General features: G+C 40.8%; 1 protein-coding gene across 1 annotated transcript in view; it reads left to right on the top strand.

The window, feature by feature from the left end:
- PDE11A (phosphodiesterase 11A) overlaps positions 1-16140 on the top strand; it is a gene marked incomplete at its 5' end in the record, with an annotated part of 137257 nt that overhangs the window by 86607 nt on the left and 34510 nt on the right. The window contains 3 exons of the mRNA XM_039220481.1: positions 705-782; positions 5344-5407; positions 11337-11411. Coding sequence (XP_039076412.1) covers positions 705-782; positions 5344-5407; positions 11337-11411 — 217 coding nt within the window. The remainder of the gene's footprint in view (positions 1-704; positions 783-5343; positions 5408-11336; positions 11412-16140) is intronic.

Raw genomic sequence — 16140 nt, 5'->3', positions numbered from 1 at the left:
TGTGTGTATCCAGTGCTTAGAATGTACAGACACTATGCTAACTGCTTTGCATTTAAACCTGACAATAACCCTGTGAGTTAACAAATATGATCCCCATGTTAGAGATTTGGAAATTGAGGCTCAGAGGGTTTAAGTATCTTCCCCAAGTTGCATAGCATGTAGGTAACAGAGCCACTGTTTAAACACAGGTATTTCTGACTCCACAGACTATGTGTTTAAGCACTGAAATGCTGAAATACTTATTTTCTACCCTAAAAAAAAGTATTTGCCCTGAATTTACTACCAGGGAGTTTATCTTATCTCAGATCCTCCTATAGCTCAGTTCCATGTTGAATGATTCAAGGATATTCCAAAATTGTTCCTGCTTTTTGTTTGTCCTTGCCTCCCTCCTCTGACTTTGGATAAGTGTCACAAGGCTTTCACAGCAAGTAATCCTAAATGCCGGGCCACACTTTTCTCTTTTACGGCTCAATAATCTCCTCTGTTGTAAACACATTCAGAAATGATTGTGGCTTTTTCTTGAAGCCTCCACATTTTTAAAAAAGTGATTTGTTTTGATAGTGCTTTAGCCTCATGATTTCAAATATTAAGTTACTTAGAAGATCACCTGAACCACTTTCCCATAAATGTGTTTATGTTGCCTCACAGACTGAGAAATTTCATTCCAGATTTTTTTCTCTCTTCCTTCATTTGATTTTGTGCAGGAGGAGAACTGAATTCTTTGAACTTGTCAGTAAAGGAGAATATGATTGGAACATCAAAAACCATCGGGATATATTTCGGTAAGAAGAATCTCTTGTTTATGTGTTTTTTCATTATTTGAAGATTTAGCCATGCTTTTCTGACAGTGGCAAGGGCACACATGATTTTTAAAGTAACAAAGCTTACACTCAAAACATTCAGAGAGTAGTTGAATAATTAGAGAAAAGGTATGGTGTCTTTCTATCTTCTAATTAATTCTATTTTTGCCCCCTCTCCATAAATTTGCCTTCAGAATTAGAAAATGGTGTTCAAATTGGCTCAGTTTCAGCAAGCTGTGACTTCCTCTTTTTCCTGGGGAAGTGGAGGGTGTTAAGTTGAGGAGAGAGAAGATTTTTGAGTCTTAGAAAACAGCTTTACCCAAAACAAAATGGCGAATGAGCTTTTGTTTTTCTTTAGAGACAACAGACGTTATACATAGAAAACCAGTTGGAACCATTTTAGTGGCAGAAATAAGGAGTCCATTCCACACTTTTCACTGGACTTCTACCTATTTGTTTAGAAAAGACAGCAGCAAACCGCTACCCTTATGTGGCACATTTGAACCCCCTGACTGTAGCCATCCCCCTGGCGAGGCACTACTTCTCTTTCGCTCATATCCTGCCCCCCCCATGTCCCTACCTCACCCACCCCGAGAATTCTGCTCTTTTATTCCTCTGCCAAAGCTGGTGAGCATTCCTGGGAAAGCTTGTGAGGCCAGGACCATGGGCTCGTCGTGTCTGCTCCACAGCCAGGTAACTACTAGAATCGCCCAGAGGGAGACCCCTAGTGTGGCTGCCCCATACCTGCTATGCGAGCCCCGCCCCCAGCCCCTCAGCTTCAGAACACAGGCTGCCTGTGCCTCCCTCTGCCCCGACCACTCTTCATACTTTACCGAGGCCTTCTCCCCTCCCGCAGTAATATTTCTTTACAGACCTTTTTCTTCTTCCTGTCAAGAGAAGGAAGGGACCCTTCCTCTCTTCAAAACTAGCCCTTTCCCTGTGTCCTAATTCCTTTCCCTCCCCCACCCCCACCCCCTAAATTTGCTGTATCGATTATACTCCTTTGACTTGCATTTTCAATCTGTTTTTCCATCATGATCATTCTAGGCCTAGAAATAGTCTTCTAACTTCTTGCGGGGGAAAAAAATCATCCCTAAAATCTGCTTTCTTCTCAAGGTCCAATCATAGCCCCCTTCTTCTTTCAGTTGCACACTTGACTGTCACAACTCCTAACTTCTCGCAAGGCAGTGTTTTTTTTTTTTCTTTGTAACTAATTTTCAGTTCCACAAGTAGTTATATGAATATATTTTTCTGTTACAAATTAAAATATGACAGGCCCCCAGACTCGCCCTGGGCTTCACTCCCAATTCCTATCCTGGCCTATAGCTATGTAATTTGTTATATCCTTTCCAACATTTCCAAAGCAACTAAGGAAAAATACTGTTTAGTGTGGATTTGTTTGTTTTAATGCAAGTTATATATTTATAGCTCAGTCTGAACTTGCTTGTTCACTCAACTATATGCCTTGGAATTTTTCCATGTCCAGACCTTATCATCTTTTACTGTTGCACAGTATTCCAAAGTATGGATTTACCACAGAGTAGTTAGCCATTCTTCTACTGAGGAATTCAGTCTATGAAATGTGATTTCTGCTCCTTTTGAAAGTCACCTCCCAAGGATCAAACCATAGGGTCTTTGTTCTCTTCCTTGATCTCATCACACCCCTACTTGCAGTGGCCTTTCCTTTCTTAAATCTCTCCCTGGCTTGGATTCTGTAAAGCCAAACTCTTCCAGATTTTCTAGTTTCTTCCGACTCTTGCTTCTCCTCTTTGTGCTTCTTCAGCCCTTCCTCCTCCCCACTAACCCTGAAATGTAAGGACCTCCAAGGACCTGTTTTTGGTTTCCTCAGCATCCTTTGGCTTTAAATACCACCTCTGCTCAAATGACTCCCACCCCGTGTCTCGAGCCTGGCCTCTCTTCTGAGCACAACTCCTAAAATGCCAGCGCCCATTCCACATCTCCACTGGGATATTATCCTGAAGAGGTTTTCAAACTGTTTTTGGCAAGGAACCCCAAATGTAAGAAAACTCTTATTTGGAAGCACAGTATGTAAAACAGAGGGGCTGCAGTAGCTCTCCACTGGCCCCCACCTTTGCCTTCCCTCCCCCATTTCATGGTTACACTCTCTGTGCAGAAGGGGCCTGGGGGAGGGGGCGGGCTCTGGGGGAACACTTGGTCTTAGAGAATTTCAAAATAGTAATAAAACCATCTAAAAGTCGGCCTGCTTTTTATCATCACCATGTGCCTGCAGTCTAAACAGTGTCAATGACAAGATACTTCTCCCTGAGAAAAATATGTAGTTGGTATAGGTTCTAAGTGATTGCTGAGACTACTGCTGAGTATCAGAAAAACTGATCTGAAAGCTCCAAATTAGCACATTGTTACTCACCTATAGTCATACAGGTCTCATACGTGTAAGTTAAGTGCAAAAGTGCCCAGTTATCCAGCCAGCCCCTGACACAGGTGGATGCAGTACACACTTTAGTGCAAGTTCCTGAGGCTTCAGAGCCGTTTGCACTTGCTGCGGAGAGAGTGCATGTCTCCAAGCCTGCAGAGTTTCACAGTCCTGCCTTTAAGCTGTATATCCAGACAAGGATAGCACAGTGATGGCAAGGATGAAAAACAACTTGAGTTACTTCGCTTCTGTTATTTTATGTCGACCATTTGGACTTTTTATTTGTGTTTAAAATTTAAAACCGTGAAACAGGGCAAAGTGTGATTTTTGTTTGGTAAATGCAAAATTCAGTTCATATGTGAACCATTTTACTGCATGTGAATATTTTTTAATTAAAATTTATTCATTTTAATTACTGTCTTATTTTTTCTTTTTCTTTTTCCTTTTTTTAAGTTTATTTACTTATTTTGAGAGAGAAAGCATGAGTAGGGGAGAGACAGAGAGAGAGAGAGAGAGTGAGAGAGAGAGAGAGAGAGAGAGAGAGAGAGAATCCCAAGCAGGCTCCACACTGTCGGTGCAGAGCCTGACACGGGGCTCAAACTCACAAACCGTAAGATCATGACCTGAGCTGAAATCGAGAGTCAGATCATGATCTCACAGTTTGTGCATTTGAGCTCCGCATCAGGGTCTGTGCTGACAGCGTGGAGCCCGCTTGGCATTCTCTCTCTCGCTCTCTCTCTGTCACTTCCCTGTACCCTACCTCGCTCTCCTGTGGACTCTCTCTCTCTCAAAGTAAATATTAAATAAATTTTAAAACACATTAAAAAGTAGGAATACTGGCCCCTACCACTGGGTTCAGAAGATTCATTTAGTTAGGAGTTAGTTGACAAAGCACTTAATACAGAGGCAGACACACAGTTGTGTGCTTGTTGCAAAAGCTCAAATATGAGACTACACTGATGTGTTGTTCTGCATAGTGCTTAACACAGGGGTGCTTGGGATTAGATGTGGCTTGACTCCTGGAGGGGGCTTCAGACGCCATTGTGCCTGGTGGTGCTTTGAATGACCTATTATTACCGGCCACTCTGCCCTGTTCCCTGGAGGGGTTTCCTGGGGAGGTGACACAAACCCCACTACCATCTAGGCAGCCTCTGCCATCTGGGAAGCAGACATGTTTCCAAGGCATTCAAGTCTGGCAGGGGATGAAATGTTGACACTCGACAGCAGGACAGCCCTCTGACCTCTAACAACGCACCTCTTTCTTCTGAAAGGAGCCAACCGAGATGTGGTCTCCTGACTCCAATCCTTCATTGCTTTTCATCACATACCGCTGGTTTTAGTACAAAGAAAGCAAATTTGGGACAAAGACGGTGCCTTGTTTTTCCCACTTCCCACCACATCAAATTATAAGCACCAGAGCTATCCACAATTTAAATTGTTCCCTGTGTTTTTATATCCATGGTTGGATGAATTCCAGTTAAACCCAGTAGAAATCTCCTCAAAAATCTGGTTCAGATGTTCCTGTGCTTTCATACGTGCTCAAATTAATGAAAGCTGTAGCTGAATATGTTTCTTCTTCATAATGCTTATAAAACATGGTTGCAACCAGGTAATAAACTGGAGTGAAACATTGTGGCTCTCCCAGTAAATCTTAGCTCCTAGAGCAGGTGAAAATGAAGGAGCTCCTACCGTGGTGTGCGCCTTGCCTTTTTGCTATAGGTTTCCATCCATTCCCATCAATCAGTGATAAGTTGGTAAAGAGATTTATCAGCTATGTATGGGGCATTATATACTGATTCTCTTGCTGATAGTTAAGAATAAAAAGCATTGTCCATTCATCCATTAGAAATTTAAGCAGAGCTCGCTTAGCTCAGGTGTAGAGAAAGTAGTGCTTTGCCTTCCTTGATCTGCTGCAGACATAATAACAAAAGAACACCCGAGGGTGTGTGCGAGCTTTGTCTTCCTAAGCAGTGTGGCCACATGACAGAGATGCGAAACATGGGGGCTGTAAACAGTGCTTCCCTTGTTGAGGAAAAGACATGTGAGTTGGCCTTAGTCCCATTTTATTTATTTATGTATCCAGGATGGGGTTGTTTAGGAATGCAACAAAAGATTATTCAGGCTGTTTTGTTTGGTTCTCTTTTTCAGATCAATGTTAATGACAGCCTGTGACCTTGGAGCCGTGACCAAACCATGGGAGATCTCGAGACAGGCAAGTGGTGATTAATGACAGAGCTTGGCAGAGGAGGGACCGCAGGAGGGGGATGTGGGGGGGACAGTATTCCCAGAGCCCCGACTCCCAGGCACTGAAACCCTAGTCAATTTGCATCAGTATTAACATGGTGTAAAAAATAGCGGGAGGCTTGGGGACGACATAGTTTATTGCACAGCCTTTCTTTAACGTGCTTCCACTGAGCAATAGTATTTCTGACTCTGTAAGATTTTGTTAACACTCTAAATCCAAATAGCACATTGACCATTTCCTCAGGCAAGAGTTTCAAAAATAGTATTTTTAAATAGGTAATCGTGTTTTAGCACAAGGTCCACTTTTTTCTCATCTGAAAAAAAAAAAAGAGAGAGAAAAAAAAAAAACCAAGGAGGTCAAAAGGAAATTTCATTTTTCCTTTTAAAAGACTATTTGGAGATTGGATCACTTTGGCCAAAGTATGCAATATCCAAACTTATTTTGTACCAAAAACATTGTGCCTTTACCCACCTATCTGGTCTCACTGCTGAAAGTGTTAGTTTAGAGCAAGAACAGGTTTTAAGCCAGTAACCACACAAGTTGAGATCCTTGACTACTGATAATATTTGGAGTTTAACCTCTTTTTTTTTAATTTTCATGTGGCACACCTACTTTGTGGGGTTTAAAATAGTAACTTGGTATCTTAAGTCTCAACATTTTAGGGAAAATAAAGTAAATTCATATAACAATAAATAACTAATATTTACTGACTAAATATCTAATTTTAAGCGACTACTTTATATGTATCATTTAATCCTCAAACCCCCTTCCAACTTGGATTTAGGTGTAGTTACTCTAATAGGCTGAATAATAGTAGCCCAAAAATACTGGATGGTAATGTTCTGGAACCTATAGACATTGCCTTAGAAGGAAAAAGGGTCTTTGCAGATGTGATTAAGTTCAGGGCCATCATTATCCTGGATTATCCAGGCAAGCCCTAAATTCAATGACAGGTATCCTCCTAAGAGAGGGAGACACAGGGAGATTACACATTCAGAATAGAAGGGGATGTGAAGACAGGCAGAGAGTAGACCGATGTGGCCACAAGCAAGGGAAAGCTGGTAACTCCCAGCACTAGAAGAGGCAAAGGACAGATTCTCCCCCAGGGGCTCCAGAGCAAGCTTGACCTTGGCAACACCTTGATTTCTGTCCAGTGAACCGATGTTGACCTGCTAACCTCCAGAACTATGAGAGAATAGATTCCTTATTGCTTTAAGCCACCAAGTTTGTAGTCATTTCTGGCAACCCTGGGAAACTTATACAGTGATTACCCCTATTTCACAAAATGGGAAAAATGAAGCCTAGAAAAGATATGTAGCTTGAAGTGATACATCAAGTAAGTAATGATACATCAAGTAAGTAATGATACACCAAGTAAGTGATAGAGCTTGGTATTCAAATCCTAACAGATTCGGCTCCAAAGCTTTCATTCTTTGCAGATATACCAATTGGCATTTTTAAATGATGCCAGTCTGTCAGCAGAATGGGCTGTTATCCCTCAGCCTCAGTCATCTAACACAACACATTGCTTATGAACATGTGCCTCCAGGGTCAGCTGGTACTTTTCCTCATTTTGGACTGCAGCTAAAGGAGCAGCTACCATCTGGATCATTCCAACAGAGGCCCTAGCGTGTCTTGCACTGGCAAGTAAAATGGCCCTCCCCAGAAATCCTTTGGCCAGAACTTGTCACAAGACCCCACCCAACCAGGAAGTAGTAATCCTTGGAAGAGCAGAGAATGTAGAAAGCCAGAAATAGTTGATGAAAACGTGACTAACACAGTTTGCCCTTCTAATCACCAAAAAAATGATTCACTCTCTTTTCTTGGGCAAAATATACTCATCCTCTTCCCAAGGGAGATGACCCAAATGTCCTGAGTCATGGTATCAGGCTCACATCTAGGATCTCTGGGTGATCTATGCCAGTCTCTACATCAGGTCTGGATGCAAATTAAAGACCTACACATACCCCAAAAGCATCTGGCATACACTCAAACCACAAAATACTTATTATAACACTCCCATTCAGAAAGGGAAGAGATCGCCAATATTTGGCAATCCCAAAATCCCACTGGGCATTCACTGAGAGGCCATCCACACTGTGGTAGACCCTGATTCTCTGGGAGATGCTCCCCAGTCATCATTGTCCATGGCCCTTAGATCTACCCTGGGACATTATTCCTTTTCCATTATCTTCCTTGCCTATATCCAATGGCCAGGCAGCTTTCCCAGCCTGTCTCCAACATAAAGAAGGTTGAGGACCCAAGGCTTGTTTTAAGTTTTAAGTAGTCACAGACTTAGGGGATTTGGGGCACCAAATTCTCTTAAACATTTAGTCAGCTTCTTATGTCTTTGATCCTAGTCACTTCCATTTTCCAATAACCACATCCACAGTTCCATTCTAGACAGACTTCTTAGATCTGCTCTCTTTGCTTCCTTGTATTCAAGAACAAAGAAAACTAGCATATGTACTTCTTTCTTCCTCTTTCATGATCCAGTTCCTAGTTATTGGGGCCTAATAGCTGCCAGTGGGAGAACCAGGTAGCAAAATCATTTCCCTGGGCCATGTTGTCCAATTGAAGGGATAGCCTGTGTACCACCTAATTCATTCAGGTTTTAACTGTGAGGGCATTGCCCATACCTTTGATTCTTGTTGTAAGGCTGAGTCTTGATCTGCTTTTGTCATTCAAAACATATCTCAATTTTTACTTTTACAGTTTGGGGTTAAAAACTTTTACAACTTTATCTTCCATCTCTGAAGATGAAGACTCTGAATTTGTGACTCTCTCTCTTCCCTTTCATTCCTGGTTGTAAACTTGCCAATCCTTTTTGGAGCTCCCTTCTTATAATACCTAGCAAAGTGTCACTAGCAATCCTCACATGCTACTAATATTTTGTTTTCCAATCTGTTCCCCTCAGGCTGTAAATTAATTTGATACATTATTTGCTTTATTTCAATGAGAACTGTACAAAATATTTTGCCACTGTGTAACATGGGTCATCTTTCTTATAGCTTCCAACAACCATTTCCTCACTGTCTTATACCTGCCCCCCAAGTTGAGGCCACATATTTTAGAGTCTTATTTTTCTTCATAATTTTTCTTTCTTTCTAAAAAGAAAGCACCTCATTTCCATACCATTTTTTTATGTTAGTCAAAACTAGGCTAGGCTTTGCTGCAGTAACAAGTATATTCTCAAATTTCAGTTGCTTTACTCAAAGAAAAGTTTATTTCTTGTTCCTAACACAGTCCAATGCAGATTTCCTATAAAGTTCTCCTCCAATAAATAGCTCTCCTCCAGTCGAACTTTGGTTTTCATTTTAGTGTGACACATTTGAAGTTACGTAAATCAGGGAAGAATTTACTTGGTTGTGTAGCTTATTTCTACACTTCTGCCCACCCTTCACTTCCCCAGTGTGGGAAGGCTTCCCTATAGTAAAGTCTGGACCCAAGAAGAGGTAGGTATCTTCCAGGTATTGGGGAAGAGTGTAGTAGTGGCATGGCCTCTCTAATTGGGATGGAAAGAAGTGGAGGAAAGAAAGTTCAGGGGACCAGGGAGAAAATAGAGAAGATTGGAAAGAGAATGGGGTGAGGTATGATGTGCTGGGACTTTCAGAAACCCCAGTGAAATGCATGTTGACAACTAAGGGAACAGTAGCCCACTTGGGAGCAGGAAAGGGACAGGATGAAATACTTAAGAAGAAAAAGGTTTTTGCATTGATAATTGTAGACCAACTTGGGAGGCCCGTTGGCCACTTGAAGGTGGTTTCTTGGTCATTGATGTAAATAGTATTTTATTTTTAGGATGTGAAGTTCTGCTGATTAGTGCAGAAACCCAAGAGTTTGGGAAAATAAAGCACAAAACCATGTTTTTCCAAATTGAATAGGTTAAAACATTTTCAAAAACATACTTCTATGATTTTAGTAAACACTTGGACAAAAACAATAGAACCTTCTTTTAAAAATATAAATGTATTTCTAATTTCCTAGAGGTTGATATTTTTAACATTTCCTTGCAAAATGTTTTTTTACTGGTGTCATTCCAGTTTTACTTCCTCACAGACATGACTCTAAGCATGTGGGTTTCCCCAGTGACCCCCCAAGGCCTGATTAGCATCTCAATTTCCTTCTTTAATAAAAAATTCAATCAGGAGCCACTTAATGGTCCTGATTGGGTTTTTAAGTACAAATGAAACAGTGGTACAAGTTGAACTGTGAAAGAAGCACAGGGGAGATACCCTGGACCACTTTAGAAAGATCAAGGACAGAATTTGTTTTAATTTCTTTGCTTTCCAGGGGTGATAGACCTGTGCATGGCTCCTACCTTGGGGTGACCTGATGTGCACATTTGTATTCTTTAGTGCAAAAGACCCACCTCAGAGCAATCTGAGGGAGTGTTCTGGGGACTGAATAAATGAGGCCAGTCCCTTAGGGGACCATTTCTTTTTTAAAGGAAGGCCAGAGACAGAAAGAGAGGCCTGGAGTGCTAATGTGGCAGAGACTAGAGAGAGAAGTGAATCAGGCCCTAGAAAAATTAAGCCAACCCCAACTAATTTTACGTTATTAAATTTTTTAAAGGTACCCATATTCCTTTTTAGAACTGTTTAAAATCTGGACTGACTAGAGATTCTATTTCTTTACATATGAGCTACATATTTGCTATTATCAGGGTGTGTGGGTGTGTATAAGAGATAGAGATGCTTTTATGTTTTATCAGTAGTCATGATTTATGGTGGACAGAATCTCTTGAGAGATACACTTAGGTAAATTATCTTGATTCTGTCCACTTGACCAAAATTAAGCCATTCTAGCCTTTTCTAGACCTAAGAATCTCATCTTCATAACAGCATGAAATACAGGAAAAAACGGTCTGGGGATCTAGACCTTCTTGCCTTCAACTTTTCTGAAATTTTGTTTTCTGCTCTTCCAAATTTTATAAATCCAGCCAGTTCATCTCAGAGATTTCCTAGATCTTGTGCCACAGTGTTGCTGAAAATACCTGTTTAACACTTATCTGTTATATCATAATGCTTCCCATAAGCTATCATTAGAAGCACAGGGCTTGGAGAAGCTTCTCTGTAGCTTAACAATGATCAATCATCAACTTCTGATCATCCATGCTAATAGATGAAAAGTGAAAAAAAATAGAAGTCCTTACTTTGGAAAAATCTCTACCATTTGCTTGTACCAACTGGAACCTACCATAGATTCTTTTAGTACATAGATTAAGACAGCCTGAAAACCAAATCGACATTCTTCAAACTGTATCATGACACACCGTTTAAAAAAAAAAAAAACAAAACTGGTATGATCAGTGAATCTAGCATTAGCCCTGCCCCTTAGCTGATTGCTCCAGTAAGAAGCAGAGGTGTGCCTTGGGGTTATCCTTTTCAGAGTCTACACAATTATTGGTAGGGTGAGGCAGTTAAGAAGTTTCACTGGATGGCCAGTGACACCAAGCTAAGATAAAAGTATGCAACAAAGTAAAGAATCTAGGCTGAAACAACCAAAGGTTAGCAAAATTATTACAAGTATATTGTAATATAGAAACAAAAATTATGATTAGGCATTATTTGCCTCACTTTTCTATATTAAGAACATTTCCTACTTTGAAGGTGGCAACCCCATGCCTCATCTTGAATATGGAATCTGTACTGTCAGAGATCATCTACTGGCGTGCATCTAAAACTAGCCTGCACAAGTTCTTCTGATTGAAAGGAAATCAGTTTCATTGATTAAGTTCTATATGTTGAAACAGAAAAGGTTAATGTACTCCTTCAAAAGCTTTTTAAATGATTATCTATGTTGAAGATAATCACCATACACGTGAGGCAGAAATAACTTCTGAGTCTTATGATAAATTACACATAACCATAAATTACATATTTATATGTTCCAGGTGGCTGAACTTGTAACCAGTGAGTTCTTTGAACAAGGAGATCGGGAGAGATCAGAACTCAAACTCACTCCTTCTGTAAGCCCATCCTTTGACTGTGATGCATTTAGCCTTTGGAATGACATTTTCAGAAGTAACTCCGAATCACACCCTGAAAATGGGAAAGACTGAGAGTGGATTTAAGAAAGCACTCCTGAAAGTTTAAAACTTTAATTAAACTTAGATGCTAAACACTCCTGTTCCCAGGTTTCTGATTAAGAGTGGTGAGCTACTTAGCAGCATTTCCTGAGCTCACAGGGGAGGACAAGTAGGCACTAGGGAGGATGTGCAGATTGGCACCTGAGCAGCGCAAAGCCCAGTGCTGGCCTTACATAAGTGGTCAGTACCTACCTTGGAAGAGAAATACGGATAAAAGTGAAAGGCAGGCTGTCCAGCCTTGAGGAGCTTAGAACAGACAGCTGCAGTAAATAATGGATATTTTGGTTTTTACTTTCCAGTTTTGGACTTTCCAAAATCCCAAACCCGGGTCATGTCAAGTCTCTGGTTTCTTTCCTCTGCTTGCAAAATGAAAAGCCTCACTTGGGGAACTAGGTTCTGTTGACTGAAATGCTGTTTTTGTTGGATTCATCCATTCAGTTATTATTTGAGAATGCCTATCATAGGCTCAGGACGATGCTGTTTTTACTCAAACAAGACAAAAGACATAAACGCCTCAGTCACCACCCACAAGGAGGGAGTGGCCTCTTTATTCTTAAGGAATGGGTAGCTACAAATCATCACCTCACAACTCAAAGAATGGTACAAAGTTCTGTAAAGCTGGCACAGCACAGTAGATTCAATCAGGCTCATTAGTAGATTCATTAGGCACAAGGAATGTGTCAGTCGTCAAGAATGTCTGTTTATGAGGATCCAAGTCAACCGAGTTCTGAACAATTGGAGGTATTTGTAAGATCTTCAAGGTTAAGGACACCTGTCTTCACTAGCATTTGAAAGCACGGAAAAGCAGCAGCTCTCACTCCTAGCCAACCAGCTTCACCTGTCTGAAGTCAGGCCTCACAGTCTTAACTAATTTTGCCTATTCTTAATTTGTTGCCTACCTATAAAAGTCAGAAGACTCCATAGGCTAAAACACTCAGCCCGTATTTTAGTTTCCAAAGCAGTATCTACTTACACTGATTCCAAAACATCCCTTTATTCTTTTTTTGGTGGTATCATCAGATTTGGCTGTGAGACTAGATTGGGGTACGTAGTTACTGTGTAAAATCTAGTACAACCCAAATCCCTCTCAGCTACATCTCTATTTTCAAATTAAAGCTTTCCTCCACTTAAAAAAAAAAAACAAAAAAACCTGTTTCAGGGGCATCGTCTGAAGGGTTTATAATGTGGTGATACCACAGGGCATTTAATTAAGTGGGAAGAAAATATGAGTGGGTTACCAGCACCGGCGAGCTGGCAGGTGCAGTGACGCAGCACTAAGGAGGCTTTGTCTGTATGCTCAGGTAAGGCATTCTCTGAACACACAAATGAAATTAATTTTGCGGTGGAAACACTACACTAAATGCTACTCTCTCCTCACAAAAGGCTTCTCAGCATTGCCGGTCACAGTCTCCTGGCTGCTGTGGCAGGGGTATTTCTCATTAGTCCTTTTCCAAAGACGGCTGGAAATGCATGCACGCAGAGGAGACACCAGCCGTGTGTCTTTTATTTATTGATATTTAGGGAGAAAATTGTCTGGGAACCCCCCATCTGGTGTCATGGTTCTAGAGGTCATCAGGGTAACTTTCTGAAGACAAAGGCAAATCTAGACCACAGCCAAAGGGTTCATAGTGGAAGCAGTGAGTTGGTTAGTAAAACATGCTCAAGCACCTCCAGGTCGCGAGTGTGAAGCTGGACACTGTGCATCCAGCCATGAGCAAGGCCGTCAACTGATGGGAAGCATAGACATTAAATAAATAATCACTCATAATCGACTATAAGATGCAAAAGGCTGTAAAAGGAAAGCACAGGACAATCAATGCTCTATCTCACACTTCCACTCAGAAATATTTATTGAGAAATGACGAGTCTAGAAATAAACTTTTACAGCTATGATCAACTAACTGTCAACAGAGTGCTAAGACAATTCAGTGGGGGGTGGGGGGGTAGTCTTCTCAAATAGTGCAGGGACAGCAGGATATCCACATGTGAAATCTCAAAATGGATCATAGACCTAAATGTAAGAGCTAAAACCATATAAATTGGACTTCATTAAAATTTAAAATTTTGCATCTTAAAGAACACTATGAAGAAAATAAAAAGACAGTCTACAGTATAGGAGAAATTGTTTGCAAATCATCTATCTGATATGGGCCTGGTATCTAGAATATATAGAGAGCTATTACAACTCATAGAAGGACAACCGATTTTTAAAAAGGGCAAATGATCTGAATACATATTTCTCTAAAGAATATATATAAATGGCCAATAAGCACATGAAAAGATGCTCAAAATCATCAGTCATCAGGGAAATGCAAACCAGAACCACAGTGAGATACCACTTCACAGGGACTAGCTATAATTAAAAAGACAATCAAAAACAAGTGTGGGTGAGGATGTGGAGAAACTGGAATTTCCCACACTGCTGGTGGGAACATAAAATGATGCAGCCGCTTTGGAAAACAGTTTGACAATTCACGAAAACGTTAAACATTGGCTTCAGCACATGGCCCGGCAATTCTCTCTCTAGGTATATCCCCAAGAGAAGTGAAAACGTGCACCCCATGGAAACTTATACATAAATGTTCACATTATTCATAATAGCTGAAAAGTGTGAACAACCCAAATGCTTATCATCTGATGAACGGATAAATAAAATACGGTATAATCTATGCAATGGAATATCATTTGGCCATAAAGGGGATGAAGTGATAATGCATATGCTATAGGAATGAATCTTGGAAGCATCATGCTCAGTGAAAGAAGCTGGTCACAAAAGACCACGTATCATATGATTATTACATTATTATTATTATTCAGCATAACCAAATCTATACAAACAGAAAACAGATCTGTGGTTGCCTGAGGCTGGGGACTTGGGGGAGATGAGGAGTGACTGCCAATTGATACAAGATTTCTTTTTGGAGTGACAATAGTGTTCTAAAATTGATTGTAGTAATGATTGCACAACTAATTGTGAATATACTAAAACCACTGACACTGAATTAAAAAAAAAAAAAAAAACAATTCTATACACCAGAAACAGTAATTAAGTAAATAAGGAAATTTCAGATAGCAATGAGAGCTGAAGAGTAGATAACAGAATAACATTTTTTTAATGTTTATTTATTTATTTTTGAGATTGAGAGAGAGCGAGAGTCGGGGAGGGGCAGAGAGAGAGGGAGACACAGAATCCAAAGCAGGCCCCAGGCTCCGAACTGTCAGCGCAGAGCCCAATGCAGGGCTTGAATCTCCAAGCTGTGAGTTCATGACCTGAACAGAAGTCAGACACCTAACCGACTGAGCCACCCAGGTGCCCCCAGAATAATACTTTTAAAGGAACAATTTGGACAAAGACTCGTGCAGTTCACAAGAACCACTCCATCCTCCAGCACATTTCATTCTTCTCCAGATCCTAGTCCTCTTTCCTGGTATTTCACGTTTCGTGTTGCAAGATAAGGATGAGAAGAGCCTGTGGGAGTCAGTGACCTTCTCTGACTAGAGATTTTGTTGGAGATATTTGGAGATATTTCCCTCGGCAGCACCCTTATGTCTTACGTGAGCCCTGGCAGCTGGTGATTTCTGTCCCACTCATTCCCACCTTCACTTATAAATCTGAAGGATGCTGGATTGTGCAACATCTCCAGACCAAGGGAAAGCCCTGGATCTGCCTTCATGACCTGTGTGAATGCCAAAATAATGAGGATGCCATCCACTGTCTCTGTGAAGGAAAGACCAAATCTGTTCTAGGACAGCAATGCAGGGAAAGGTCGCTTCTCAGACCTGGGCCTTCTTCCTTGATAGCAAAGACAGGGGCATCCTTAATGGAGTAGGACTGCCAGGCTTTGCTCAAGAATCCCCGTTAGCCCCCAGTTCCAACCGATCGTTTCCCTTTTTATATCTGCCCAACAGATATATGTACTTCTTTTTCCCAAAAAATATACCTAAATTTTCTAACCACTGTAATATCATGAAGTTTAAAGGCTGAGAATGAGGAGAATGGGTACCTGCCACCATCATCCATCCAATGACAGATAAAAATTTAGGAATCTATTAATGGCAGAAGCTTATCGAAAAGCACCGAGTTGTCAAACCAACACCCCGCCCTGAAAATGTAATACAGATAGTTTGGGTTTAAAATGAAACTGTTTTTAAGACTCTTTTCTCGACACCAAGAAATGGAAAAACATTCCATGCTCATGGATAGGAAGAATACAGTTAAAATGTCATTACTACCTAAAGCACTCTACACATTCAATGCAATTCCAATCAAAATTGCACCAGCATACTTCTCAAAGCTAGAGCAAACTATCCTAAAATTTGTATGGAACCACAAAAGACCCCAAATAGCCAAAGTAATACTGAAAAATAAAACCAAAACGGGAGGTATCACCATCCCAGACTTTAGCCTCTACTACAAAGCTGTCATCATCAAGACAGTATGGTATTGGCACAAAAACAGACACATTGACCAATGGAACAGAATTGAGAACTCAGAAGTGGACCCAAAAGTATACAGCCAACTAATCTTGGACAAAGCAGGAAAGAATATCCAATGGAAAAGACAGCCTCTTTAACAGATGGTGTTGGGAGAACTGGACAGCAACATGCA

This window comes from Hyaena hyaena, unplaced genomic scaffold, assembly GCF_003009895.1.
Source record: "Hyaena hyaena isolate Hyena2069 unplaced genomic scaffold, ASM300989v1 scaffold_901, whole genome shotgun sequence".
NCBI lineage: Eukaryota > Metazoa > Chordata > Mammalia > Carnivora > Hyaenidae > Hyaena > Hyaena hyaena.
The sequence above is the reverse complement of the archived record's forward strand: the minus strand, read 5'-3'. Positions and strand labels throughout refer to the sequence as shown.